The sequence below is a fragment of the Macaca thibetana genome, chromosome 3, assembly GCF_024542745.1.
Source record: "Macaca thibetana thibetana isolate TM-01 chromosome 3, ASM2454274v1, whole genome shotgun sequence".
In the NCBI taxonomy this organism is placed as follows: domain Eukaryota; kingdom Metazoa; phylum Chordata; class Mammalia; order Primates; family Cercopithecidae; genus Macaca; species Macaca thibetana.
This window is the reverse complement of record NC_065580.1, coordinates 125698229-125725140: the sequence shown is the minus strand read 5'-3', so window position 1 is coordinate 125725140 and position 26912 is coordinate 125698229. Positions and strand designations below refer to the sequence as shown.

Below are 26912 nucleotides of genomic sequence, written 5' to 3'. Positions count from 1 at the left end.
AGAAAGTCTCCAGGCCTCCACAAATAAGTTTTTTGGGGGTCTGAAGGAACTCCCCAAACCTCTGTGATTTAGCAGGAGACAAGATAAGGATAATCACCCCAGCACCTGGACCCATTTAGATTATGTGAATTTACTGAGGCTCCAGTTATAGTTGTAGTTTAAAAGAAGTTAACCACTTATGTCTCTAGATGAATGCACACTTACAGGTAGACATATAGCTTAGAAAGTATGTAAGCTCTGGAAAACTTTGTAATTTTGAGTTGGTCTGGCCATAATTTCCAGGCCTTCTACCAGTAATTGGGGTTGCAGAAATAAAAATTCTCTTCCTCCCCAGTTCATCTGCATCTCATTATTGGGCCACAAGAAATAGCAGCCTGACCCTCAGTTTGGTCTAGGAACAGTATGACGACACAGTCCTCTGGTCTAAAGGGGAGGAGCTTGTGGTTGTAGTAAAGGCAAGACAGTCTGACTCCTGTAGAAACAGGGCTGAGGAACAGGCGGTGGTCATGAAAAGCGTCTCACAGGAGAGTCGATATAGAGGTAAATAAAGAGAGTCAAATAAATCACAGGTTTCTGGTTGGGAAGACAGTGAGAGGGAGACCATGGAAAGAATAGGTTCCGGGAAAGATTCAGTAGAAGACTGAGTAGAGAATGTCACGTATACATGTGGAGTTTGGAGTTCTTGGAGAATACCCAGGAAATTGAGCCAGTGAGGAATTCACTTTTGCAGCAGAGGTGGAAGAGGGCAGGATGTAGTCCAGAGCTGGAATGCAGACTTAAGAGTTCTGAGCATTTGCATATAACAGCTAACCAGCTGCTATAGTCTGAATATGTGTGTCCTTACAAAATTCATCTGTTGGAACCTAACACCCAGTGTATGAGTAGTAAGAGGTGGGGCCTTTGGGGGAAGTGACCAAGTCATGAGGGCTCTGTCCTCATGAATGGGATTACAACAGAGGTTGCAGGGAGCTCCCCTGCTCTCTTTTGCCCTGTGAGAACATAGCAGCAAGACATCATTTATGAAGCAAGGAGCCCTGACTGGATATCGAATCTGCTGGGCCTTGATCCTGGGCGTCCCAGCCTCCAGAACTATGAGCAATCAATTTCTGTTGTTTATAAATTACCCAAGCTCTGGTATTTTGTTATAACAGCCTGAATGGACTAAGACCAACTCAAGTAAAAATAGAGCTGAGAAAGTAAGCCAGGTGTGAACCTCAGTGTAAGTTTCCAGAGTTTTTAGGTACTAGAATCTATCTCCCTTCCTGATCTCATTGCCAAACTCAGCTAATTCCGTTAGTATTTATCATGCCTGTGTGATTTCAATGATAGGAAATTTATTATGAAATTAAAATGGATAATAAATTTGGGGCAGGGTCTTGCTCTGTCACCCAGGCTGGAACACAGTGGTGCAGTACTAGCTCACTGCAGCCTCAAACCCCTTGGCTCAAGTGATCCTCTCACCTCAGGCTCTGAGTCACTAGGACTGTAGGTATGTGCTACTACGTCTGGCTAATTTTAAAGATTTTTTATAGCGACAAGATCTCACTGTGAGCTCATAGGCAGACTTCTGTTTTTCACTTTTGTATGGAAAATGAAAAACACCTTCCAGAGAAGGTGGTTTCTGGTAATAACTGTGTCTCTAAAAGAGACATATGGCCAGGATTTATTTTTTTAACCTTATATTTAGTCAGCCAGAAACTAGGAGGATTGTTTTTCTGGATAGGATTGAATAGAACTAATTTTAAATGATCAGCAGTTTACTGGAAGGAGAAAGAGGGAAAACCTCTACCGCAGAAACACAGGGTGGAGTTTCAAAAACTCTGGGCCAGGTGCAGTGGTTCACATCTGTAATCCCAACACTTTTGGGCCAAGGCAAGTAGATCACTGTGGCCAGGAGTTGGAGACCAGCCTGGGCAACATAGTGAAACCTCATCTCTACAAAAAATTTTTTAAATTAGCTGGGCATGGTGGTGTGCACCTGTAGTTTTAGCTACTTGGGAGGCTGGTGTGAAGGGATCACTTAAGCCAAGGAATTTGAGGCTGCAGTGAGCTATGATTGCACCACTGCACTCCAGCCTGGGTGACACAGTGAGACCTTGGGTCAAAACAAACAAACAAAACAAAGAACTCCATAGTTACCAAAGTTCAGCAGTAATTTAAGAGCTTCTTGGCCCATCTTACCTCCTCACTTTAACTCTGGGTGCATCTGGGCTCCAAGGCAGCAGCTACTGAAGGGTTAAAATGACCAGGAAATGAACACTCTCTGCCCCATTTTGTCTGCTAATATTAGTGATTTTGGTAAGCATTTGTAATGCTTTCTCCCGTGGTAGAAATACAAGTAAAATTGCCCTAGGTAAATCCTGAATGCAAGTAGTTTGGGTTTATACAAGTCAGAGAAGGTGTTTTCTGGTGATAACTCTGTCTCTGAAGGAATGATTGACAGGGCAGCCGTCTTCCCACCCTCAACGTCTCGGGCTCAGGCCTCATCAAAGCAGCGATGGCCCCCTCCTTACAACCCAGAGATGTTTGACTTTGCCGTGGGATGTGTTGGCCAAATCAAAGTTGAAACATCATCAAAATGGGACCATACGTCTCAACACACAGGCACCTCCCTGCCTGTCAGGGAAACCGTGTCAGGCCGGGAGGACGATACTGACATCACATGGATTACCAACTGAGGTTGACAGGAAAGAAAGAACCATGAGTTCATAGTCAGGTCTGTGAAGTTTTTGACTTGAAAGCAAGACAGATAAAGTGGTCTAAAATCTTGTGTTTGGAAAGATGAAAGTTCTATTAAAAATGCTGGTTTCTTACAGACGTACAATATTACAAGTAATCAGATTATGCCTAGACTTTTGTTGTGGTGATATCTTGGGTGTTTGCATAGGACCAAACTCATCAGATTGTACACAGCTCTTTGTATATCAAGGATACATCAATAAAGCTGTTAAAACAAAAAACACCTGCCCAGAAAAGCCAGAACAACACCCCCCCCGCCCCCCCCCGCCCCCCCCCCACCCCCTGCCCGGCTCACCCACCACATGCTCCTTCCCAGTGCTAAGAAAAGAGTCACAGGCAAGAGGGCTCCAGATTTAGGTCCTTGGTTCTCAGCCCTGCCGTGTACGGAAATCTCCAGAGGAGTGCATCCCAGCCAGCAGGCACAGGTGTTTTTAAAGCTGCTGGACAGTTTTGACGTGAGCCGGTGCTGAGAGCCATTGCTTTCCATAGCACTCCTCACAGGTGTGTCTTGAGGCTGCTGGAATTCTGCCTGAACCACCTCCTCCTGGTTTGAGTTTTGTCCACATGTATGGGCCAGGACTTCTGCTGCCTCATTCAAATGAGAGAGCTTTCCTGGTGGAGGATGGACTCCTAAAGGCAAAGCCAGGATATGACCCAGAAGGTTATGCCATATTAAGGCTGGAAATGCACAAGTGTATTAAGTAATGTTATAAAGAAGCTTTATAAAGAACATTGGGGCTGGGCGCAGTGGCTCAAAGTGCCCGTAATCCCAGCACTTTGAGAGGCTGAGGCGGGCGGATCACCTGAGTTTGGGAGTTTGAGACCAGCCTGACCAACATGGGTAAAACCCCGTCTCTACTGAAAATATAAAAATTAGCCAGGCATGGTGGCGCATACCTGTAATCCCAGCTACTTGGGAGGCCAAGGCAGGAGAATTGCTCGAACCTGGGAGGGGGAGGTTGCTGTGAACCGAGACCGCACCATTGAACTTCAGCCTGGGCAACAAGAGTGAAGCTCCATCTCAAAAAAAAAAAAAAAAAAAAAAAAAAAAAGCTTGTGGCTGGGTGCAGTGGCTCATGCCTGTAATCCCAGCACTTTGGGAGGCTGAGACAGGCAGATCACCTGAGGTCAGGAGTTTGAGACCAGCCTGGCCAACATGGCGAAACCCCATCTCTACCAAAAATATAAAAAATTAGCCGGGCGTGGGAATGCACACCTGTAATCCCAGCTACTCGGGAGGCTGAGGCAGGAGAATCACTTGAACCTAGGAGGTGGAGGTTGCAGTGAGGTGAGATCGTGCCACTGCACTCCAGTCTGGGCCACAAGAGCAAAACTCCGTCTCAAAAAATGGTGATGAGTAATACATTTTCTCGTAATAGACTTATAGTTGGGAGAGATGAGTGTGAGGCAGTGATGTCATCTGAAAGGGAAGCGAGCTTGCAAGAGTTAGTGGACAGTGTCCTGATGATCACAGATGACTTGTCTAGGAGGGAAGAGGCAGGAATGCCCAGGGCACCAGTGTGCCCAAAGACAGCCCACCAGGCTGAGATTTTAGAAGGACATGGGCGAGAGATGGGAGGTGGGCTCATCAGGGCAGTCGCCAGAGCAGTGGGGACCTCTTGAAGGCATCAGGAAATTATTAAAAGGGTGTTTTGTGCTCGATTAAAATTAATTTGGGTTTGCCTCTGTAAGGTCATATTGGGTTGGTCTTTTATGGGACCGTGAGACCAGGACATCAGTGATCTGACACTGCTGAGGAGATCAGTAATAAATAGACCAGTTAGGTGGATTTGTAACTGGTATAATAGCTGTATTTATAAAATTATGATTAGTAAAATCTCAACATAGAAGGAACGTCTGTAATGGAATTCACCATTGACTTCAATATTTTAGCATTGACTTGAATGAAAATAGGGAAGGCATGCCATGTTGATCATATGTACAAGTTGTAGGTAGAGGAGGCCGGCCTTCCTTCCTTCCTTCCTTCCTTCCTTCCTTCCTTCCTTCCTTCCTTCCTTCCTTCCTTCCTTCCTTCCTTCCCTTCCTTCCTTTCTTCCCTCCCTCCCTCCCTCCCTCCCTCCCTCCCTCCCCCCTCTCTCTTTCTAAATTAAGGTATAATTCACATACTATAAAATTCACGTGCCCATTTTTTAAATCCTGATGCTGAAACTGATCTCTATCTGAGTAGAGAGCATCTGGCTGTGAGTTGGGCTGAGCTCATGGGCTGTCACCTTTCCATATTCCCACCTCACCCTCCCTTTCTGCACACTCCTGGACTCCTTGCAGCTAAGCCAGGACTCACTTCGTGGTACAGCCTTCTTTCTCTCCCTTTGGTTTTCTTTCTGCAGGCAGCCTGCTGGACTTTGGTAAGATCTCAGGTTTTGAATTTCAGTTTCAGGGCATGGAAAGATTCCTCTTCATTTTCAGGCCCCAGTCTCATCTCTTCCTGACCCAACTGTGGATTTTTGGATGTGGGCATTCTAAGTCATGTTTGTGATCATTGCAGAGAGGAGGAGCAGAGTTGGTCGGGTGGCCTGAAATTCAGCAGTCCTGAGTCCCAGGAAAACTTGACTCATATCCTTCATGTCAGTGACAGAAAACTGGAAGAAATAGTGAATGCCTTGGGTGACAGAATGAGGATCCAAAGGCTCTTGACAGGATAAAAGTAAAGGGCCAGATTGCATAAGTTTACCCTTTTTATGGATAAGCATGAAGTCCTATATTTGGGTCCCAGACTGTACTGCACCTGTACAGCATGGAAAGACAGAACCTACTGAGAAGAACTTGGAAGTTTAGATGGAAGGTTTATTAGGATTTGACTGTGTCACAGTTGTTAAAAAGGTTAATCCTGCCTGAAGCTCCAGTAACTGTGGAAATGAGAGTAAACTGGGATTCTTCCCAATAAAGAGAAACCATAGTTTTGCCCAAGATAGATACTGTTTCCTGGAGAAGACAAGGCTTGGGAGAATATGTGAGTCCCTTTGGACACTGGAAAGAAAGACTGTGTGAATCATGAATCAACCTAGCGGGGCCTGCCTTGGATTCTGCACAAGGAACAGTGCCCATGGTCATGGAAGGCACGTGCCCTGGGGCCTTGCTGCAGGGAGTGGCAGCCTCTGCCTGGGCAGGTTGGAGGGGAAGGTCAGTCACTAAACGGTCAGGTGGATTCCTTGATCCAGGTGAGGCACAGAGCTCTGCAGTCTTTACAAGGAGATTTGCCGGGGCACTGGGTGGCTAAGGACGGAGCTCTCCTCTGCTCCCCTAGAGGCTCACATGTCCTTTGGAGTTTTCTACTGAAACTTGTATAGGCCTCTGTGTTTAGATTACTGGAGAGCCCAGTTTCTCATAGGTAGCTAATCAAAGGCCACTGATAAGCCTGGATGTACTTCCTGCTTCTAACTCGGGAAGCCTCCTTCAAGTATGTGCTGCGGGCTCGGCTCTGTGGAGAATGCAGATGATAATGAGTAGTGTGAAGAGCAGGGTTAGCTTTTAGGGGCAGTGTGATTGAGGAGAACAGACCAGCTGTCAAACTGAGAGACTGGGACTGGATGGGAGAAAGGAGGTGTTGTGCCAGCAAGTGCTTAGTGAAGAGAAATGTTTGCTGAGGGTTAATCCTGCAGGCAGGAGAAAGGATTGGATTCTCGAACTCCCCCAAAAAAAGTTACAGTCCCCACCAACTCTGTCTCCAGACCAGCACCCTGAATATTTTACTCAGACTTTAGCTGCTCCACCAGATGCAGAGACGATTTTCTGTAAATCCTTTTAACTGTGATTACCGCTAAAGTGGTGCTTAAGTTCAGGCTGACGTAACAGCAATACCAGAGGCTGTGGGGCTTAAACAGTGTGTGTTTATTTCTCACAGCGCTGGAGGCTGGAAGTCCCAGACCAAGGTGCCGTCAGCTCTGGTGTCTGATGAGGCTCTGTCCGTGGTTCGTAGGCGCCATCTTGTTCTATCCTTACATGGTGAGGAGCGGAGCAAGCAGCAAGCCCTCTTCATGACTCTTCTTACAGAGACCCCAACCCTGTCACAAGGGCTTCAGCTTGGTGACCAGATCACCTTCCAAAAGCCCCACCTTTTAACACCATCCCATTGCAGGGTAGCCTTTCAGCAACCATCTGGGGGAGACACTTTCCATCCATAGCAACAACACATGGAAAAGTTTACAAACTGACATTTGGCTTTTTTCTTTTTTACGTAGAAAGATTCTGTGACTTCACTAACACTGAACATTCCTTGACCTAGTATGTTATCCTTTCCTACTTTTGAGATTTATGTAACCCAAAGGCTAAGAATTAAATGTGTCCAGTGGCCATACCCTCTTTCCTCCTGTACAGGACTAAGCATAACACATGCTTCCGTCTTAGGCTCCAAAAACTCCCACAGTGGCCACCTGTTGTTTGCATTTGTTTGTTGCTCTGACACATGTCTAAATCGTGGCCCATAGACTCTCAGACATACATTTCCTTTTACATGAGGAATCCCAGGGACTGCAGGTCCTATCATTGACTAGGGGAGAAAAGCCAGACACCCTGATTTTATCTGTATAATATACCTAGTTACCTGTCAGCAGCTGCTCAGAGTGGACTACCCATTCTCTGACCTCAGCAGAAATCTACCTTTGTATCCAGGGGTACAGTAAGGAATACTTGGCTAACAGCAGTAAGTCAAGTCCAGGGGCCCATGTCTGCTGCTATATGTGATCTTTTCATTCTTTTGAAGTATCGTGTATTTCAGAGTCTCAGGACTATAATTAGATATGCTGTGGAGCGAATGTAGTTAAGAGTAATGTTTCTTCTTTTCCATGGCAAGTCTGAGAATTTATACATCTGGCACACAGAGAAGAATGAGATGAAAAAGCCCTTGCTATTTTCTCCATTCTGATCTGTTCAGCAAAGGTGTAGTCTTGTGACGTCCTTGGGAGCAGCGTTGCCATTCTGAGGCTGAGGGCACTAGGAGTATTTGACTTGATGCATCCATGATGGGTGTCTGCAGTGTGCTCGACTGCCTGGTAATGTTTACTACTTTAATTAAGCTCAGTGTTGCAGTGAATACCTCTTTGTAATTGCAGCTTTTTGGAACATCAGCAGGTGTGTGTGCTTAGGGCCCCAATTTACCAGCAGCTTCAAAAGGAAGAAAGCAGCAGAGAGAAAAGGGGTAACAGTGTCAGCACCTAGGTAATTGTGTGCTCCTTTGAGTAGCTGGGGCCTGCCAGCATCCACACTGGGAGCCGGGCCAGGGCCGCAGATGAGCCGCAAGAATGTGGAGAGTGAATGGGTCTTCAGCTCATGGAAGGAGCATAAAGCGTCCCTGTGTTTTGAGAGAAGAAAGTGATAATCAGTTGACAGCGTGTATTTGCTGCTGGTGTTCCAAATTTGGATTCTGAAAAGTGAGCTAGAGCACATAGATGTTGTATCTTGCCAACAAAGAGGAACTTGTAATCCGTTATACTCCAGATATTCTAGGACGGATATGTTCTCAGGCTGAGGGGTGTATGTGTGTTAATTCTGGACGAGGGCTCTACATATGTCTGAAAGCTGGTAGTCTGCTCTCTCCAGCATGGGAGATAGAATGCCATAGGGCTTAGGTTTCCAGGCAGCAAATGCTTCCTTGTAAGTGTAAAGCTGAAAGGGAAGCATTTTAGCAAATTTAGCTCACGAAAAACAATTCAGTCACTAAATTTATTAGTATGTACCTGTTTTCCTCTTTCATATCAAGTGCATGGCTGTCAGTATTGGAGGGACCCAGGTATTAATACCTCGTAAGCTTTGGCTGTGCTTGGAGCTGGAGCAGCTGCCGTTATAGTTGGGGTAAAACCTCAGAGGGAGAGACACAGGAGCATCATGGTGGCAGAGGGTGGTGGATCTATGGGAGGCAACTAGCAGGAGCTCAGAGGATCACGGCCAGTTCCCCCTAAGCTGCGGGTGTCTGTCGTCTCTGTTCTGCATCTCCCTCTCCCCGCTCCCTCACCGTCAGCACCTGCAGAGGATGCTGTTCATGGCTAGGCAGTGAGCTGGGGTGTCTGATTTGAGAGGGTCTTCATGAGAGTTGTATCTCCTAGAATTTGATCACTTGAGGACAAAATATAGTAGAATTAGGAGTAAAAATGGCAATAGCCATTTGACTAAAGCCGGTTTCACCTAGACAGAAGACAAGGACCGAAAGACCTTAGCCCAGCACTGTTAACGGCAGAAAGTGACCTCACAGGGCGACCTGAGCCTGAAGGCCACCCAGAATCTCCCAAGAGGTTGAATGGGGCCAGTCCTGGGCACACCAGAAACTTGAGCCTGTCCACTTTTAACTTGGGGCTTCCCTGGCAGCAGCTGTGAAGAGATGTGCCTTATGTCACAGCCTGGCACACATAGATTTTTGTGCATGTGTGTGGATGTCTGCTGAAAACAGCTAATGTTGCGGGAGCATCCACCATTCACTACAAATCGACACCATCCTTTCACCTAATATCCCATCTTACTTTATTATTTGTCTCTATGATTAATTGTATATGCTAATTGTAGAGCATTACTGACATCAAATGATACAGGCTTTTCTGGGAATCTTTCTGGTCAATATGCAGTTCCAAACTGAACAAAGAACCGTGCAAGCACTATTTTTTTTTTAATTATACTTTAAGTTCTAGGGTACATGTGCATAACGTGCAGGTTTGTTACATATGTACACTTGTGCCATGTTGCTGTGCTGCACCCATCAACTCGTCAGCACCCATCAACTCGTCATTTACATCAGGTATAACTCCCAATGCCATCCCTCCCCCCTCCTCCCTCCCCATGATAGGCCCCGGTGTGTGATGTTCCCCTTCCCGAGTCCAAGTGATCTCATTGTTCAGTTCCCACCTATGAGTGAGAACATGCAGTGTTTGGTTTTCTGTTCTTGCGATAGTTTGCTGAGAATGATGGTTTCCAGCTGCATCCATGTCCCTACAAAGGACACAAACTCATCCTTTTTTATGGCTGCATAGTATTCCATGGTGTATATGTGCCACATTTTCTTAATCCAGTCTGTCACTGATGGACATTTGGGTTGATTCCAAGTCTTTGCTATTGTGAATAGTGCCACAATAAACATACGTGTGCATGTGTCTTTATAGCAGCATGATTTATAATCCTTTGGGTATATACTCAGTAATGGGATGGCTGGGTCATATGGTACTTCTAGTTCTAGATCCTTGAGGAATCGCCATACTGTTTTCCATAATGGTTGAACTAGTTTACAATCCCACCAACAGTGTAAAAGTGTTCTTATTTCTCCACATCCTCTCCAGCACCTGTTGTTTCCTGACTTTTTAATGATTGCCATTCTAACTGGTGTGAGATGGTATCTCATTGTGGTTTTGATTTGCATTTCTCTGATGGCCAGTGATGATGAGCATTTTTTCATGTGTCTGTTGGCTGTATGAATGTCCTCTTTTGAGAAATGTCCATTCATATCCTTTGCCCACTTTTTGATGGGGTTGTTTGTTTTTTCTTATAAATTTGTTTGAGTTCTTTGTAGGTTCTGGATATTAGCCCTTTGTCTGATGAGTAGATTGCAAAAATTTTCTCCCATTCTGTAGGTTGCCTGTTCACTCTGATGGTAGTTTCTTTTGCTGTGCAGAAGCTCTTTAGTTTAATTAGGTCCCATATGTCTATTTTGGCTTTTGTTGCCATTGCTTGTGGTGTTTTAGACATGAAGTCCTTGCCCATGCCTATGTCCTGAATGATATTACCTAGGTTTTCTTCTAGGGTTTTTATGGTATTAGGTCTAACATTTAAGTCTCTAATCCATCTTGAATTAATTTTCGTATAAGGAATAAGGAAAGGATCCAGTTTCAGCTTTCTACTTATGGCTAGCCAAGTATCCCAGCACCATTTATTAAATAGGGAATCCTTTCCCCATTTCTTGTTTCTCAGGTTTATCAAAGGTCAGATGGCTGTAGATGTGTGGTATTATTTCGGAGGACTCTGTTCTATTCCATTGGTCTATATCTCTGTTTTGGTACCAGTACCATGCTGTTTTGGTTACTGTAGCCTTGTAGTATAGTTTGAAGTCAGGTAGTGTGATGCCTCCAGCTTTGTTCTTTTGACTTAGGATTGTCTTGGAGATGCGGGCTCTTTTTTGGTTCCATATGAACTTTAAGCAGTTTTTTCCAATTCAGTGAAGAAACTCATTGGTAGCTTGATGGGGATGGCATTGAATCTATAAATTACCTTGGACAGTATGGCCATTTTCACCATATTGATTCTTCCTATCCATGAGCATGGTGTGTTCTTCCATTTGTTTATGTCCTCTTTTATTTCACTGAGCAGTGGTTTGTAGTTCTCCTTGAAGAGGTCCTTTACATCCCTTGTAAGTTGGATTCCTAGGTATTTCATTCTCTTTGAAGCAATTGTGAATGGAAGTTCATTCATGATTTGGCTCTCTGTTTGTCTGTTACTGGTGTATAAGAATGCTTGTGATTTTTGCACATTAATTTTGTATCCTGAGACTTTGCTGAAGTTGCTTATCAGCTTAAGGAGATTTTGGGCTGAGACAATGGGGTTTTCTAAATATACGGTCATGTCATCTGCAAACAGGGACAATTTAACTTCTTCTTTTCCTAACTGAATACCCTTGATTTCTTTCTCTTGCCTGATTGCCCTAGCCAGAACTTCCAACACTATGTTGAATAGGAGTGGTGAGAGAGGGCATCCCTGTCTTGTGCCAGTTTTCAAAGGGAATTTTTCCAGTTTTTGCCCATTCAGTATGATATTGGCTGTGGGTGTGTCATAAATAGCTCTTAATATTTTGAGATACGTTCCATCAATACCGAATTTATTGAGACTTTTTAGCATGAAGGGCTGTTGAATTTTGTCAAAGGCCTTTTCTGCATCTATTGAGATACTCATGTGGTTCTTGTCTTTGGTTCTGTTTATAGGCTGGATTATGTTTATTGATTTGCGTATGTTGAACCAGCCTTGCATCCCAGGGATGAAGCCAACTTGATCATGGTGGATAAGCTTTTTGATGTGCTGCTGGATCCAGTTTGCCAGTATTTTATTGAGGATTTTTGCATTGATGTTCATCAGGGATATTGGTCTAAAATTCTCTTTTTTTGTTGTGTCTCTGCCAGGCTTTGGTATCAGGATGATGTTGGCCTCATAAAATGAGTTAGGGAGGATTCCCTCTTTTTCTATTGACTGGAATAGTTTCAGAAGGAATGGTACCAGCTCCTCCTTGTACCTCTGGTAGAATTCAGCTGTGAATCCTATCTGGTCCTGGACTTTTTTTGGTTGGTAGGCTATTAATTATTGCCTCAATTTCAGAGCCTGCTATTGGTCTATTCAGGGATTCAGCTTCTTCCTGGTTCAGTCTTGGGAGAGTGTAAGTGTCCAGGAAATTATCCATTTCTTCTAGATTTTCTAGTTTATTTGCATAGAGGTGTTTATAGTATTCTCTGATGGTAGTTTGTATTTCTGTGGGGTCGGTGGTGATATCACCTGTGTCATTTTTTATTGTGTCTATTTGATTCTTCTCTCTTTTCCTCTTTATTAGTCTTGCTAGCGGTCTATCAATTTTGTTGATCTTTTCAAAAAACCAACTCCTGGATTCATTGATTTTTTGGAGGGTTTTTTGTGTCTCTATCTCCTTCAGTTCTGCTCTGATCTTAGTTATTTCTTGCCTTCTGCTAGCTTTTGAATGTGTTTGCTCTTGCTTCTCTAGTTCTTTTAATTGTGATGTTAGAGTGTCAATATTAGATCTTTCCAGCTTTCTCTTGTGGGCATTTAGTGCTATAAATTTCCCTCTACACACTGCTTTAAATGTGTCCTAGAGATTCTGGTATGTTGTATCTTTGTTCTCATTGGTTTCAAAGAACATCTTTATTTCTGCCTTCATTTCGTTGTGTACCCAGTAGTCATTCAGGAGCAGGTTATTCAGTTTCCATGTAGTTGAGCGGTTTTGATTGAGTTTCTTAGTCCTGAGTTCTAGTTTGATTGCGCTGTGGTCTGAGAGACAGTTTGTTATAATTTCTGTTCTTTTACAATTGCTGAGGAGTGCTTTACTTCCAAGTATGTGGTCAATTTTGGAATAAGTGTGATGTGGTGCTGAGAAGAATGTATATTCTGTTGATTTGGGGTGGAGAGTTCTGTAGATGTCTATTAGGTCTGCTTGCTGCAGAGATGAGTTCAATTGCTGGATATCCTTGTTAACTTTCTGTCTCGTTGATCTGTCTAATGTTGACAGTGGAGTGTTGAAGTCTCCCATTATTATTGTATGGGAGTCTAAGTCTCTTTGTAAGTCTCTAAGGACTTGCTTTATGAATCTTGGTGCTCCTGTATTGGGTGCATATATATTTAGGATAGTTAGCTCTTCCTGTTGAATTGATGCCTTTACCATTATGTAATGGCCTTCTTTGTCTCTTTTGATCTTTGTTGGTTTAAAGTCTGTTTTATCAGAGACTAGTATCGCAACCCCTGCTTTTTTTTGTTCTCCATTTGCTTGGTAGATCTTCCTCCATCCCTTTATTTTGAGCCTATGTATGTCTCTGCATGTGAGATGGGTCTCCTGAATACAGCAGACTGATGGGTCTTGACTCTTTATCCATTTTGCCAGTCCGTGTCTTTTAATTGGAGCATTTAGTACATTTACATTTAAGGTTAATATTGTTATGTGTGAACTTGATCCTGCTATTATGATATTAACTGGTTATTTTGCTCGTTAGTTGATGCAGTTTCTTCCTAGCCTCGATGGTCTTTACATTTTGGCATGTTTTTGCAATGGCTGGTACCGGTTGTTCCTTTCCATGTTTAATGCTTCCTTCAGGGTCTCTTGTAAGGCAGGCCTGGTGGTGACAGAATCTCTAAGCATTTGCTTATCTGTAAAGGATTTTGTTTCTCCTTCACTTATGAAACTTAGTTTGGCTGGATATGAAATTCTGGGTTGAAAATTCTTTTCTTTAAGAATGTTGAATATTGGCCCCCACTCTCTTCTGGCTTGTAGAGTTTCTGCCGAGAGATCTGCTGTTAGTCTGTTGGGCTTCCCTTTGTGGGTAACCCGACCTTTCTCTCTGGCTGCCCTTAAGATTTTTTCCTTCATTTCAGCTTTGGTGAATCTGGCAATTATGTGTCTTGGAGTTGCTCTTCTTGAGGAGTATCTTTGTGGCGTTCTCTGTATTTCCTGGATTTGAATGTTGGCCTGCCCTACTAGGTTGGGGAAGTTCTCCTGGATGATATCCTGAAGAGTGTTTTCCAACTTGGTTCCATTTTCCCCCTCACTTTCAGGCACCCCAGTCAGACGTAGATTTGGTCTTTTTACATAATCCCATACTTCTTGCAGGCTTTGTTCATTTCTTTTTCTTCTTTTTTCTTTAGATTTCTCTTCTCCCTTCATTTCATTCATTTGATCCTCAATCGCTGATACTCTTTCTTCCAGTTGATCAAGTCGGTTACTGAAGCTTGTGCATTTGTCACGTATTTCTCGTGTCATGGTTTTCATCTCTGTCCGTTCGTTTATGGCCTTCTCTGGCGTGGGACCCTCCCGGCCAGGTGTAGGATATAATCTCCTGGTGTGCCCGTTTGCTTAAAGCGCAGTATTGGGGTGGGAGTTACCCAATTTTCCAGGTATTGTGTGTCTCAGTTCCCCTGGCTAGGAAAAGGGATTCCCTTCCCCCTTGCGCTTCCCAGGTGAGGCGATGCCTCGCCCTGCTTCAGCTCTCGCTGGTCGGGCTGCAACAGCTGACCAGCACTGATTGTCCGCCACTCCCCAGTGAGATGAACCCAGTACCTCAGTTGATAATGCAGAAATCACCTGTCTTCTGTGTCGCTCGCGCTGGGAGCTGGAGACTGGAGCTGTTCCTATTCGGCCATCTTGCTCTGCCTGTGCAAGCACTATTAAAGAGTGGTTGCTGAGTTCCTGTCTCTGGGTCCTGTCTCAGGGACCTCCTGACATTTGCCCAAGGGTCTGTTTTTTTCACATTGTCTCTGTTACCATGGTCTTTGAAATTTCTTTGGCAGGGCCAAAGAAGAATAGGAAAATCAATTGGGGATAGAGAAGGTGACCCTTTGGTCATGAAAGGCTCCATGTTACCAGAGAGGCAGCATCTGTGCAAAATGCTTTCCTGAAGTGCTAGCCAAGTCCACTCTTGGCTTCTGCAGACAGTGGCCTGGGCTGGAGGTGCAACATCCCTAATGTCTTGCTTCTAAGCTAATTTCAAACATGGCACTAGTAATACTTTACCTCGTATGTGGATGTTTTGAAAATTAACGAAACGTTTGTGAAGCACTTAACCTGGTGTAAGGTAAGAAGTGCTCGTAACCTGTAAGCTGTGTTCTCCTTGACTCTGTGGCTGTGTAGTAAATCACTATAAACGTAGCAGACTGAAACAGCATACCCTTATTACTGCACAGCTCTGTAGATCTCAAGTCTGGGAAAGCTCATTTGGGTTCTGGGATCAGGGTCACTTCATGAGGCTGAGATTAAGCAGTGGGCTGGACTGCGTTCTCACCTGGAGCTTGGAGTCCTCCTCCAAATTGATTTGGGTTGTTGGCAGAATTCGGTTTCTTGTGGTTGTAGGACTGAGGTCCTGCTGGGATTGCTCTTTGTGCCTGCAGACCACGCTCAGTGCTGGTCACATGGTCCTCTCATGTGGCTGCTATTAATACTATTTCAAAGCCAGCAGGAGAATCTCCAGTCTGCAAGGGCAGAGCCTTAGATAACACACCATCTTGATGAATGTTCTGTGATCGTGGGAGGGGTCATCCGATATTCACAGGGTCCTGCCCACTGGAGAGGAGGGGATTATGCAGGGTGTGTTTTCTGAGGGGTGCAATTCTCAGGGCCATGGTTGCGTTCTGCCTTCCACACTCCCAAACTCACCACGAACCTCACCAGAGTGCTGAGGACGCCTGTCTTTGCACACTCATGAGAGGAAACAGTCCCACCTCTTCTAGTTTACTGTTAATTGTCTGAACTCCATCCACCCTAAAAGCAAGAAGTCCTTCATCTCCCTCGACTGCTCCCTTCTCTTCCACACACATAGGCACACACACATTGATCAACCGAGACCAGTGAGATTGTAGGGGAAGGCCTGGGGGAACTGCAGAAGGTACTGTCTGTGCAGGGCTCTGGCTTGCAGAGCTCCCATACTCATCTCCAGCATGCAGCTGTGGACCAGGGGCACTAGGATGGAGTGGCCAGCATTCCCCCGTCCCGAGTGCTGAGACCCTGTGCCAGCTTCCTTCATTGGCAGACTGGATTCCTGTGTGCTCTCTGTTCAGACATCATGTCCTCCCTGAGCATCCTGCTGCCTTGTGCTCTCAACCTGCCAGTGCCGGCTCCATTTTTCACCACAGAAGAACTTATTACCATCTAACACAGTTTATGTTTTCTTGTTTACTATTTTCTCTCCCTTCTAGAGAGAAAGCTCCTCCCCAGAAGGATTTTCCTCTGGGTTTTCTCTGCTCCACCCTCAGGAAAGCACAGAACAGGCTCCTAGTAGCCCTTGGTGGCTGCTTGTTGGATGCATGAAGTGTCAGGAGTGCAAGTGGCATGATCTTGGCTCACTGCAACCTCTGCCTCCCAGGTTCAAGCAGTTCTCCTGCCTCAGCTCCCCGAGCAGCTGGGACTACAGGTGCACACACTATGTCCAGCTAATTTTTGTATTTTTAGTCGAGGCAGGGTTTCACCATGTTGGCCAGGCTGGTCTCAAACTCCTGACCTCAGGTGATCCACCCGCCTTGGCCTTCCAAAGTGCTGAGATGACAGGTGTGAGCCACTGCACCCGGCCAGGACCAGCAGCATTCTTGAGCACTCATTTAGGTAACTCACAGTGGGAGCCACTGGGAGCATCTTGTGGAAATCACAACACTTTGGGTACCGGGTAGGAATTCACGTTCATGGGCCAGGGGAAGACTGGACATGAATGCTGCCATATTGTCTGTGGAATGGCGTGGGGGTGGAGTGGGGAGGGAGTGTCTCTCAGACCAGTTTGTCCTTGAAACAATAGAGGATTTAGCGCCGTTGGGTGCAGGGTGTTTACAGAGAGGCAGCACTACATCCAGGAGCCTTGGGCCTACTGCGTGCACAACCAGGGAAGAGCAGCTTAGGAGCTTGGTTGTGCTGAGTTCCAGGCTGTCGTTATCTCACTTCGCATCTTAACTAGTTTTCTACACATACTTCTCTACATAAAACAAACCTATTTGTACTGCAGTAATCTACACATTCAGTGCCCAAGACCTTGGACTGAATTGTGTATTTCTCCCAGCTACTTTTTGTTTAAAGGAAAAAAAAACTGGCAGGAACCTAGATCACAATTAGGTAAAGGTTTTATATTATAGGGAAGTGGTCCTCACCACATCCCTGCCAATCCATTGCCGCTGGGCTCGAAACGCTCCAGTGAAAACGTCTCTGTAAAACGGAAGGGTTTGCACTTTCATGGCATCTTCTCTCTTCAAGGAGGACTTGGGGTTGGGGAAGGGCAGGGAAGTCGAGGGCACGGAGTGCCTCACCCAAGACCTGCGCAAGGGTCCATGCTCAGGCAGCAATCTGGGAACAGCTTCTGAGAACAGCCCCGAGAGCTATGCCCTGCCAGGGGCCCGGAAACCTCAGACACATTGGGGGATGAGGGGAGGGAGGCAGCATGAGCAGTAATAGAACCATCAGCACTTTATGTGGTGATAAAGGCCTTAAAACTTAAATCAGTGCTGTGCAGGGCCCCTACGGTTCCGTCTGCTTTGCTGATGGAGAAACTGAGGCTCGCCAGAAGTCCCACAGCTAGTAAGTGGCAGGACCAGGACCACACCTGCAATTTATCTAACTCCACAACCTCTGCTTTTAGCCTCAGTGGGTGTGGTGGGATATTTCCATCTTTTCCCCATAGTCAGGGACTGAAGACAGCAGAGATGAGCACCACATGGGTGCTGGGCTCCTGTGGAGCCTCCACTCCCAGCAGCATTCCTGGTAGGCTTAATGCCCGTCTTTGGTTGTGCCACCACCCAGAAGGAATCCATTGGGATTTGGCACACAGGATGCTTGGTAAATGCAGGGCTTTACATCACACTGACTGTGCCCACCTCAGCACCTTGCTTTGGGCCACGGGCTGATGTCAGTCTGTTCTGCTGGTTGTGTGAAATGCAGTAGAGGCAGTTCTGTCCTTTTTGCTCTTAATGATTTGTTCCTTCAAGAATGATTACATTGAAGCCCAGCCTGGGCCACACGGCTGGTCCGGTGGCTGCTTCCAACTCAGTGCTGACTAGCCCGTGCCTCTCTCCACAGATGCCGCTCCTACGAGGACTGCTGTGGCTCCAGGTGCTGTGTGCGGGCCCTCTCCATACAGAGGCTATGGTACTTCTGGTAGGTCACAACTCCTCCTTGCTCCCTCTTTGCTCCCCACCCCGAGGGCTCTGCCTGCCTGTCAGTATTGTCACAGCCTTGGGTGCGACACCTTCGCTTGGGTGGTGGCCTCAAGGACAGCCTTGGTCAGGAAAATGGGTATGTTTGGGTTGGCTTCATAACCGGCAATTGCACACACGGAGTTTGTGGGAAGTCTGTTTTCGTTTCCAAGGATTTGGGGGTGGGAAGAAGAGCTCTGCTCCTGGGAAGGTGGCTGGACAACAGCCTCATCCTTCAGCAGTTCCTTGGCCAGTTTCTGAAATGGAGCCAAGGCTGGTTGTCTTGAAGGATCAGAGAATCGCCCAACTGAGACTGGCGGGCAATCAAGTTTTCGTTGCCCTGACGCTTCCCCATCCATCTTGTGTTGGCTGACTCTTCACTTTCAAGATAGGCAGCGTGCATCCGTGTGCCTCCTCCAGCTCCTCTGGGGCGCATAGGGAGCAGTCCAAAGTCTGCTCCTTCAGCAGGAACTGAAGCGATGCCTGCAGCATCCTGGAAGGGTGGGAACGCACTCCATCGGGGGAGCCTCCTGTGGGCGGGAGCCTCGGGATGCCTGCTGGAGTGCCCTAAGCATCTGTTGGACTCGAGATGACAGGTATTGCTTCAGATGCCAGGGTGGCAGAGCACATGTGGGAAAGGATTTATTAACCAAAGCAGCATTTCTTGCACCCACCTGCTCCTCTTCTCCCATGCAGTGGTGATGCCCTTCAGTAAACTTCGAAAAGGGTTAGAGTTTGTTCGCTGCATGACGCTAGCCTTTTTATGATGTTAAGATTTTGACTGTACTGACCTTTTGAGGCTTTAAGACCCTTACTGAGCGTGTGACAGCAGCCATCTGAATTTTTGTGCGGTTTTGTCTTTCTCCCTTAACACCTGTGCCCATGGTTTGATTAGGGAAGCCTGTAGGGAGTGGGGACTCCACCTGTTATGTGACCAGGATGTTCTTTAATAGTGATGCCTTCTTTCATGATCACCTCACCACCTCCTTGGCCTCACCTGACCTTACAGCCGCTGGCCAGGCCTCCCTTAGGACCAGCCCGGTAAGCCCCACCTAGGTGTACCCCCACTAACAAGGGAGCTGGTATCAGGTCCCCACACTGCAGAGGTGCAAATACCTAAAACTCTGTAACAGAAGAAGAATTGTTGTAGCCTAAGACTGTCCAAAGGTTGATGGCTCTGTGTGGATCTCCAGATGGAGGGGGCCAGTACCAGAGATGGGGAGGGCCCAGTGTCGGGGGCTAAGGCCCAGCTTCAGGGCAGGCCTTCCCTCCAGATCCTCCTCCCGGGAGCTTGGGGTGGAAGAAAGCGAACCGTCTGGAGCGTGAAACCCTGAACTGTGAACGGGCTTATGAGGATGTTGGCTTGGTCTAAAGCACCAGATGCATGATGATGAGGGCATGAGAATGCTTGTGAAGCTTGTCAGTGTTCAGGCATTGTATGATCAAAAAGAAGAGAAATTTGAGAAAGTCCAGCTGAATTGTTAGGGCCTGGCAGCTTCTGTCGGGCTGCCTAGAAGCTGTACCTGCACTGGCAGCCAGGTGCTTCCTAGCTGCTGGCCAGGGTCACCTGTCAGAGGCAGGGCACCTTGGCGAGGCAGCACATGACGACTTAGTGGGCCCCATTTGGAGAAACTCCCACAAGTCGCATCGCAAATGGTCAGGCTGTTGCAAGGTCTGAGTGCCAGATGCCAGAAGATGGGGCTGAGTCATTAACGTTGAGATTGACACAGGGTTCCAAGCTGGCGATGTAGCCAGGGAGCACCTGGGGGTGTGAGCGTGCAGTGCCTCACCCGAAATACAAAGGGCACCTGGGTTCCACCCCATGAATTTTCTGTCTCAATTAACGTCGGGCCTGATAAGCACCAGGCATTGTCCTGGGGTTTTATGGAGAGGGCCTTAGGCAGGCAGACTCCTGAAGAAGATGATATCTAAGCAGATAATGAGGTGTGGATACTTTAAAGCCAGAACGCAGAACTTCTGAAGCTAGAAAAGTTGGAGAAAGCTACAAAGCTTTTGACTGGGTCTTCGGAGAGGGCATTTGGGGCAGAGGGACAGCACCTTGCAGGGCCAGAGCATAAGGGATGTGTGAAAGGTGATGGGAAGCTTCTGTGGTGAGGATGGGCATTTGGTGGAGAGGAGGAAGGGGCAGGATGGGAGGGAGGGGCTGTTCTGCCGCCTGGGCCCCACGACATTTGAAGGTGTCTCCTGACCATAAAAAAAAGGTTTTGAAGGAGAATGCCTTCAGGGTTCCTGCCAACTCTGAGATCTTGAGGATCTTTTCACCAAGGAGGTCTGGATGGAATCATCAAGAATAGAGAAGGTGGACTGATGGCACCGTTGAGTGGACTCAGGAAGCACAGTGGGCCTGAGTGAGAACTGGCCTAGGTGGCACTGTGGGTGAGTCCACAGCAGGGTCCTGTGCGGAGTCCTGAGTGGGTCTGGGCAGGAATTGCACAGTAGCTGCACCAGTCCTTGGGACTGCAGAATTGAGAACTGCTACACTTGGGTCTGGGGGGTCGGGGGAAGGAATCGAAAAACAAATTGAATTAAAGTAACCAGGTAACTTCTAATGTTTAAAAAAAAGGCACAAACTTCCTCTCTTAATCCCTTTGAAAGCTTCCAAAACCTGTTGAGCAACCAAAGAGGACATCTAGGGAAGAGCCAGCCTGCACCCCCAGCACTGCAAGAACTGCCTTTCTTACTCCTGCTTCTCTCCCCCAGCCAACACCCTGCCGCGTCTTCTTCCTTGTTTTTAGAAACACTTTCTCCTGCCCCTTTGTTAGTTTCTCTCTTTTAAAATAAGTTCTTGGCCTTGTGCAATGGTGCACTTTGGGTGTACCCCCAGCACTTTGGGAGACCAAGGTGGGGGGATCACTGAAGCCAGGAATTTGAGATCACTGGGCAACATAGTGAGACCTCATCTCTACCAGAAATTATTTTAAATAAATTTTTAACATAAACATAAATGAACAGAAAAAGTTATCAGACTATGATTTCAGTAAGGGGTGAGGTGGATCCCGTGTGACTCTGTCCCGGCCTTGCCTTATGCCTGCTCTCCAGCAGACTGTGATTTCTGTAAGGGGTGAGGTGGATCCCGTGTAACTCCATTCCAGCCTCGCCTCATGCTTGTTCTCCATCAGTCTAAGGTGGGAGCTGCAATGTCATTTTCTTTTGTCTAGAAAAACAAAATGTTCCTACTACTGTTGGCAGTGGAACCGACATTTTAGCTTATCTTTTAGACAAGACCAAGATCTCAGGTGCCTTCTGCATTTTTCAATCCAGGGAGCCCGGTCTCTTGGAAGTGGCCAGTGGCGCTGAGAAAGTAAACTTGTACACATCCAGCCTCTCTGTGCTTTGTATATTTCTACCCAGATACTAACAGCAGGACTCAGTGCTGAGTGTAAGATTGTCACTGAGTCCACCTGAGGGAAATCAGTTTTAGGAGAGGAAGCGGTTCCCTTTGGGAACTTAGTGAGTTTTCTTGATGCCAAGCACATTAAGCCTTACGTTGCCACACTCCTGAATGGTTTGGATCTCCTGGCTCCCCATGGCTGCTCTCTCCACCCATGATGGGGATTGAGCCTCCAGGCCCTCCTGCTCCAGGCTTCTCCGGCCCCAGCACCTGCACTGTGTTCTTTCCACCCAGAATGCCCCTTCCTCCCCTTATCTCTTCTCATTCTTCAGAGCCCAGCCCAGCTGTCACTAAAAGAAATGCGTGTTCCCAGTCTTGCTCACCACCACAGATACCCTTGTTCAAACCTCTCAGTGCACTGAATTATACACTTAAAAATGATTAAAACAGTAAATTATATTTATGTGTATTTTACCCATACACACACAAAATTCTTCTTGCATCTCTCGTTTTTCCTTTTTAGCACTTACCAGGTTATAGATAAATAATTGTATAGGTTGGTATCTGTCTCCTTCCTCTGTAAGCTCAGTGTCGGCAGGGGGCGTGGGGGGCCCTCACCTGCCTACTCTCTGCCATGATCAATGTGGTGATAGGGCATAGCAGGCATCTGAAGATGACTTGCTGAATGAATAATGAATTAGCAGATGACAAGGCCACAGTTTCAGTCTTTCCTGAGTCATTCCTGTCTCGTGCCTCTGGCGTTTCTCCCTGCTCAGCCTTCCAAGGTTATCCGGTAAATACTTTTGGACTGGCTGAAGACCTTCCACTTAATATCACGTTAATATTCTTAAAGGCTTTATTGTACACTCTTAAGGTTCTTTTATATGTGGACTGGTGCCACTGACCGCGACCCACTCTGCTGCGTGCCCATCCTCACAGGGCAGCAGGTGCCCTCATCGTGTGGGTGTCTGCATGGTTTCTGGATGGTTCCAGGGGTCCCCTCATAATTTCAGTTCAGAGATGGGCAAGAGTTTGCCAGTTTGCCAGTTTTGTCTATTACTAGTTCTTCTCAAAGCGACTCTTCTCTTTTTCTAGAAACAAAAAGTATAGTGCAAATGAGGAATGGAAGGAAGCCATTCATTGGTTCATTCTGCCGTCATTTACTGAATGCTGATGAAGTGATAGTCAATGAGAATTCACAGATGGGTTGGACAGAGGTGCTACCCTTAAAGCGCTCAGCTCTGCTTCTGTTATTGATTGTATTTTATTTCTATTGATTGTATTTCTCTTGATTCTATTTTTATTGATTTTATTTCTGTTCCCATAGTTTCTCTATAATTAAGGTGTGCTCCAGGAAGGGTACTTCTGTTTCCTTGTGGGTGTTCATGTGATCATGGAGACATGGTTTGGAAGGGTAAATGTGCTCTGCCTTGCTGTTTTGACAGTGAAGAATGGAAAACAGGGAGACAGACAGCGAGGCCACGGCTGGATCGGCCGTGGCGTTCAGCCAGGATTTAGATGGCATCTCCTGTTCTAACTAAAATGTTGAGCTGAGGTCAGAGCCGTGGACAGGAAAGTGACTGCATGAGCTTTTTGAAACTGGCTGGCCATTTGAGCTGAGACAGAGCTCACTTACGGTGCTTCTGTGTGGGTGGCCTCACGGGGGGCTGTCCCAGAGGCCGCAGGTCAAGCGTCTACTTGGTGCCTTCCACTAGAGGAATGTCCCTGGGTAAAATGGGCCCAAGAGGACCAAGTCTGAGGTGCGAGCCTTGTGGCTATGCCTCTGCCCTCTGATCTGTGCATTTGGGAGTCATCGGTCCTAGACCCCCGAGAAGTGCGTGAGGCCTTTGAGCTGCAGGGCCGAGTCCTCAGGGCCCCCACCTGCCAGCACCACCCTCACGTCTGTCCTCTCCTCAGGTTCCTCCTGATGATGGGCGTGCTCTTCTGCTGCGGAGCCGGCTTCTTCATCCGGAGGCGCATGTACCCCCCGCCGCTGATTGAGGAGCCAGCCTTCAATGTGTCCTACACCAGGCAGCCCCCAAATCTCGGCCCAGGTCAGCCAGCCCTGTCCTTGTCTCTCCTCCCCGCAGTGTGTGTCCTCTGCCAACATTTATAAAGTGTACTGCTGCAGAATGTGCCAGAAGAGAGAGCTCAGGTGTGTTATTCATTTTTTTAGTTCTGATGACCAGCTCCATTGTGCATTTGTGCAGATAACAAACGTAAGGTATATCGCACACCCGTCGCCTCATATTCTTACAGTTATCAGTGTGCCACATATGCACGTGATATGATGCAGTTTGTATAAGCATATTATTTGCTCTCTGCCTTTTTCCTTAAACATTATTTCACATATAAATTTCTGTGTAGGAGCGGTAATACCCCTGCCATTCTTAATGCTTGTGGACTAGACATTATGTTATAAACGGTAATTTGCTTATTTTATTATTGCTGATAATTTGTTTTGTTTTCTCATGTTTTGCCTTTTATTCATGCATTCAACAAGTATTCATTGTGCGGTTACTAGTATTCCAGATACTTACAAAGACTGTAGCAATAGATGTTTTTGTATAGGTCACATTTTAGTCTGTTTAGTGCATATCACCCAAAGTGACATCCCAGGGTCAAAATGAATTAGCTGTTTCTTAATTCTTGTAAAACATTGCCTTAGCCATCTAAAACTCCTACATACTGTGGTGGGTGGTGTGGACTCCCTCAGGACACAGGCCAGGGAGCTCTCTGATGACAGCGGGGAGCCAAGGGTCCTGGAGGGCTGGGCTGGCTCCACTCATCAGAGCACTGGTCTTCTGGCCAGGTGTAGATTGAGGCTGGGCAGAGGGGCGTTGCTGGTGTCTGTGCCACCCTGCTCCCAGCCACAGTTTCCACCTGGGAGCCTGGGGATGGGACTCTCTATTGATTGCACACTGTGGATAGGTGGTCAGTTCTAGGAGCAGTGGTTGCCTTCGCGTTTACAAAGTTTCAATTAAGAAAAATAAGTCCTAGAGATCTGTTGTACAGTGTAGGACCTACAATTAATACAACTATAATGTATAATTAAAATTTTGCTAAGAGGGTAGGTCTTATGCTAAATGTTCTTATCACACAAAAATAACAAGAAGAGCAGAAAAAGCTTTTGTAGGTGATAGAATGTTTATGGAATAAAGTGCGGCGATGGTTTTCTGGATGTGCCCCTGTCTTTAAACTCATCAGGTTGTAGTCTTAAACATGCACAACTTTTTGTCTGTCAATCAGACATCAATAAAGTGGTTTTTAAATGGGAGAGAAGTAGAGGGATTGAATATAAAAGGAGAAAATTATCTTCTCTCTTGTTTTCCTGAGAGAACAGGCTGTTATCAAGATGCAAAGTCATTTGCGTATTTGTTCTTTTACAGCTTTCTTCCACCAGACACTCCACGGGGTTTTCCTTTCAGAAAGAATTTTCTTTATTTTAAAAAATGTTGCTCAGAAAAATAGAAAATGTATTTTCCACAGCAGTTCACTGGGAGCTGTGCCTTAAACTTTCAGCCAGGTTCGTACCATTTTGAATCCATAAGTGGATTTTAGTCTTTGATATTTGGAAATATTTGAATCGTTTCAGATTTGTGCTGTATCAGAGGGCAAAGTGCAAATTTCTGTTAAAATGAGAGACGTAAGCCGTCACTCACTGGGTCTCATCTGGATCAGTCAGAGAGGTTTTAGTGCAGGGAGGAGCAGCCCCTGCCCCACTTGGCATGGGAGGCCCCATAGCCCCCAGTGCAGAAGGCTACATGTCCCTGGTCTGTGGTCCTCAGAGTCTACCGCTCATGTGAACTGGGGCTCTTGTGAGTAGGTGAGGTGCTGAGACTGTGCCTGCAGCTGCATAATTCTTTTGAACCCTGGCATGCCAGGGTTTCGAGAGGAGAATGCATCCCTATGTGCACTCCTTTCTGGCCCCATCCCTCTGTTCTGCAGAACCCTGCACCCCGTCTACCCCCACCCCATCTGTCTGGGAGAATCTCCAACAACCAGGCCATTAGATCTGCCACATCCCTTATCTCACCCTGGTGCAGTGCCTGCTGGCCACTGGTCTCCGCCAGCTCCTCTGTCTTCCACTTGGCTATCAGAAGGGTCTTAAAAAACAAAAAACAGAAGCACATCGGCCGTGCTGTTTTTCTGCGGCAGGGTCTCTGCCAGCTCACCTGGCTCACAGTGTTAAGTCCAGAGTCCCTAGCTGAGGACCGAGGACGCATTCACAGCTTCCTCAGACCCATCCCCGCTACTCTGTGTCCAGTTTGAGTGACCTCCTCTCTCTAGTCCTGCATCGCACTGAGGCCTGCACACACCCTCTATCTGCCTGGAAAATGCCTTCCTCCAAGGTGCACCTTCCTCCAAGGTGCCGCTGTGTGTTGCGCCCATAGTGAAGTTGTCTCTGGCTGCTTCACATCCTCCACTTTCTCCCTGGGTGCCCTGCCAGGGGCTTTACCAGCTTTAATCCTCCACGTTTACACTGGGCTCCCCACAGGGCTGTGTACAGGACTCATGGTCTCAGGCACCAAGTAGATGCCTGTCCGGCCCTCGTCCTCAGGCCGGGTGAACTGCAGGAGCTCCCAGGTTTGCAGCCTGGTAAACCAGGGTCGCGATGCATCACAACCACAGTCACAGCCTGGAGCACAGACCTGCCTGAATTGCTGTCTTGGTCCATATTTACTGCACACCTGCTGAGGCGCCTGCAGGAGCTCAGAACACCGCACAGCCTGGACGCCCACCCTCAGTCACCGCTGCACGCATAGCTCCAGCACCCGTGTGAGCTTTGGCACAAACAGCTCTATAGTGAGTGACCATCATGAGTGCAAGGGAGAGAAAGTCGAGAATGCTAGGAAACCGTGTAGGTAGGAGACTCCATCTGGTGCACAACTCCAGGAAGGCTTCCCACAGAAGAGCCATTTGGATTAAGAATAATTAAGCCCCCTGCTCCCTAGAGTGAGCGGCTGCTGGTCCCAGCGCATCTTCTCTGACCAAAATGTAGACTTGGTTTGCCATCGCTTTTTCATTTTATACTTCTTGCAGGCCTGCAGTGGTGTGGCTGATCCCAGGATATCCAGACTGTCATATGAAAGTAGGCTCCCAGGGCTCCCGGGAGTGTACAGTTTCCATCATTTCCCTGCCAGGTCCAGGGCTGGATCATTTGTTAACAGTGCTGAGCTTGGGAAGAATTCAGCTGCTTCCTAGACAGAGTAATAGTGAACACAAGAATGGGGTCAGCAGGGTCCTGCCTGCTGTTGGTCTGGACACCCACCTCCCCTGAGGGTGGCTTCACCCTGCTGCAGCTGTCTGCTCAGATCCCATACTATCTGTGGCGTGGGCCCTGGGAGCGTGGGGACTGAGGAGGGCCACACAGAGGTTGGCAGTCCAGGGAGAGAGAGGAGCCAAGGGATCCCAATGTCCCATGTGGTCCACAGGGTAAATGTCATGCCCGAGGCTGCCC

General features: G+C 46.9%; 1 protein-coding gene across 3 annotated transcripts in view; it reads left to right on the top strand.

Moving 5' to 3' along the window:
- Positions 1-26912, top strand: part of VOPP1 (VOPP1 WW domain binding protein) — a 104778-nt gene that overhangs the window by 61809 nt on the left and 16057 nt on the right. For 2 of the 3 annotated variants that reach the window (XM_050783538.1, XM_050783539.1), the window contains exon 3: positions 17984-18061. In XM_050783538.1, coding sequence (XP_050639495.1) covers positions 17984-18061 — 78 coding nt within the window. Of the gene's footprint in view, positions 1-17983; positions 18062-23368; positions 23506-26912 lie in introns of all 3 variants that reach the window. The other variant, XM_050783537.1, reaches the window with a different exon arrangement.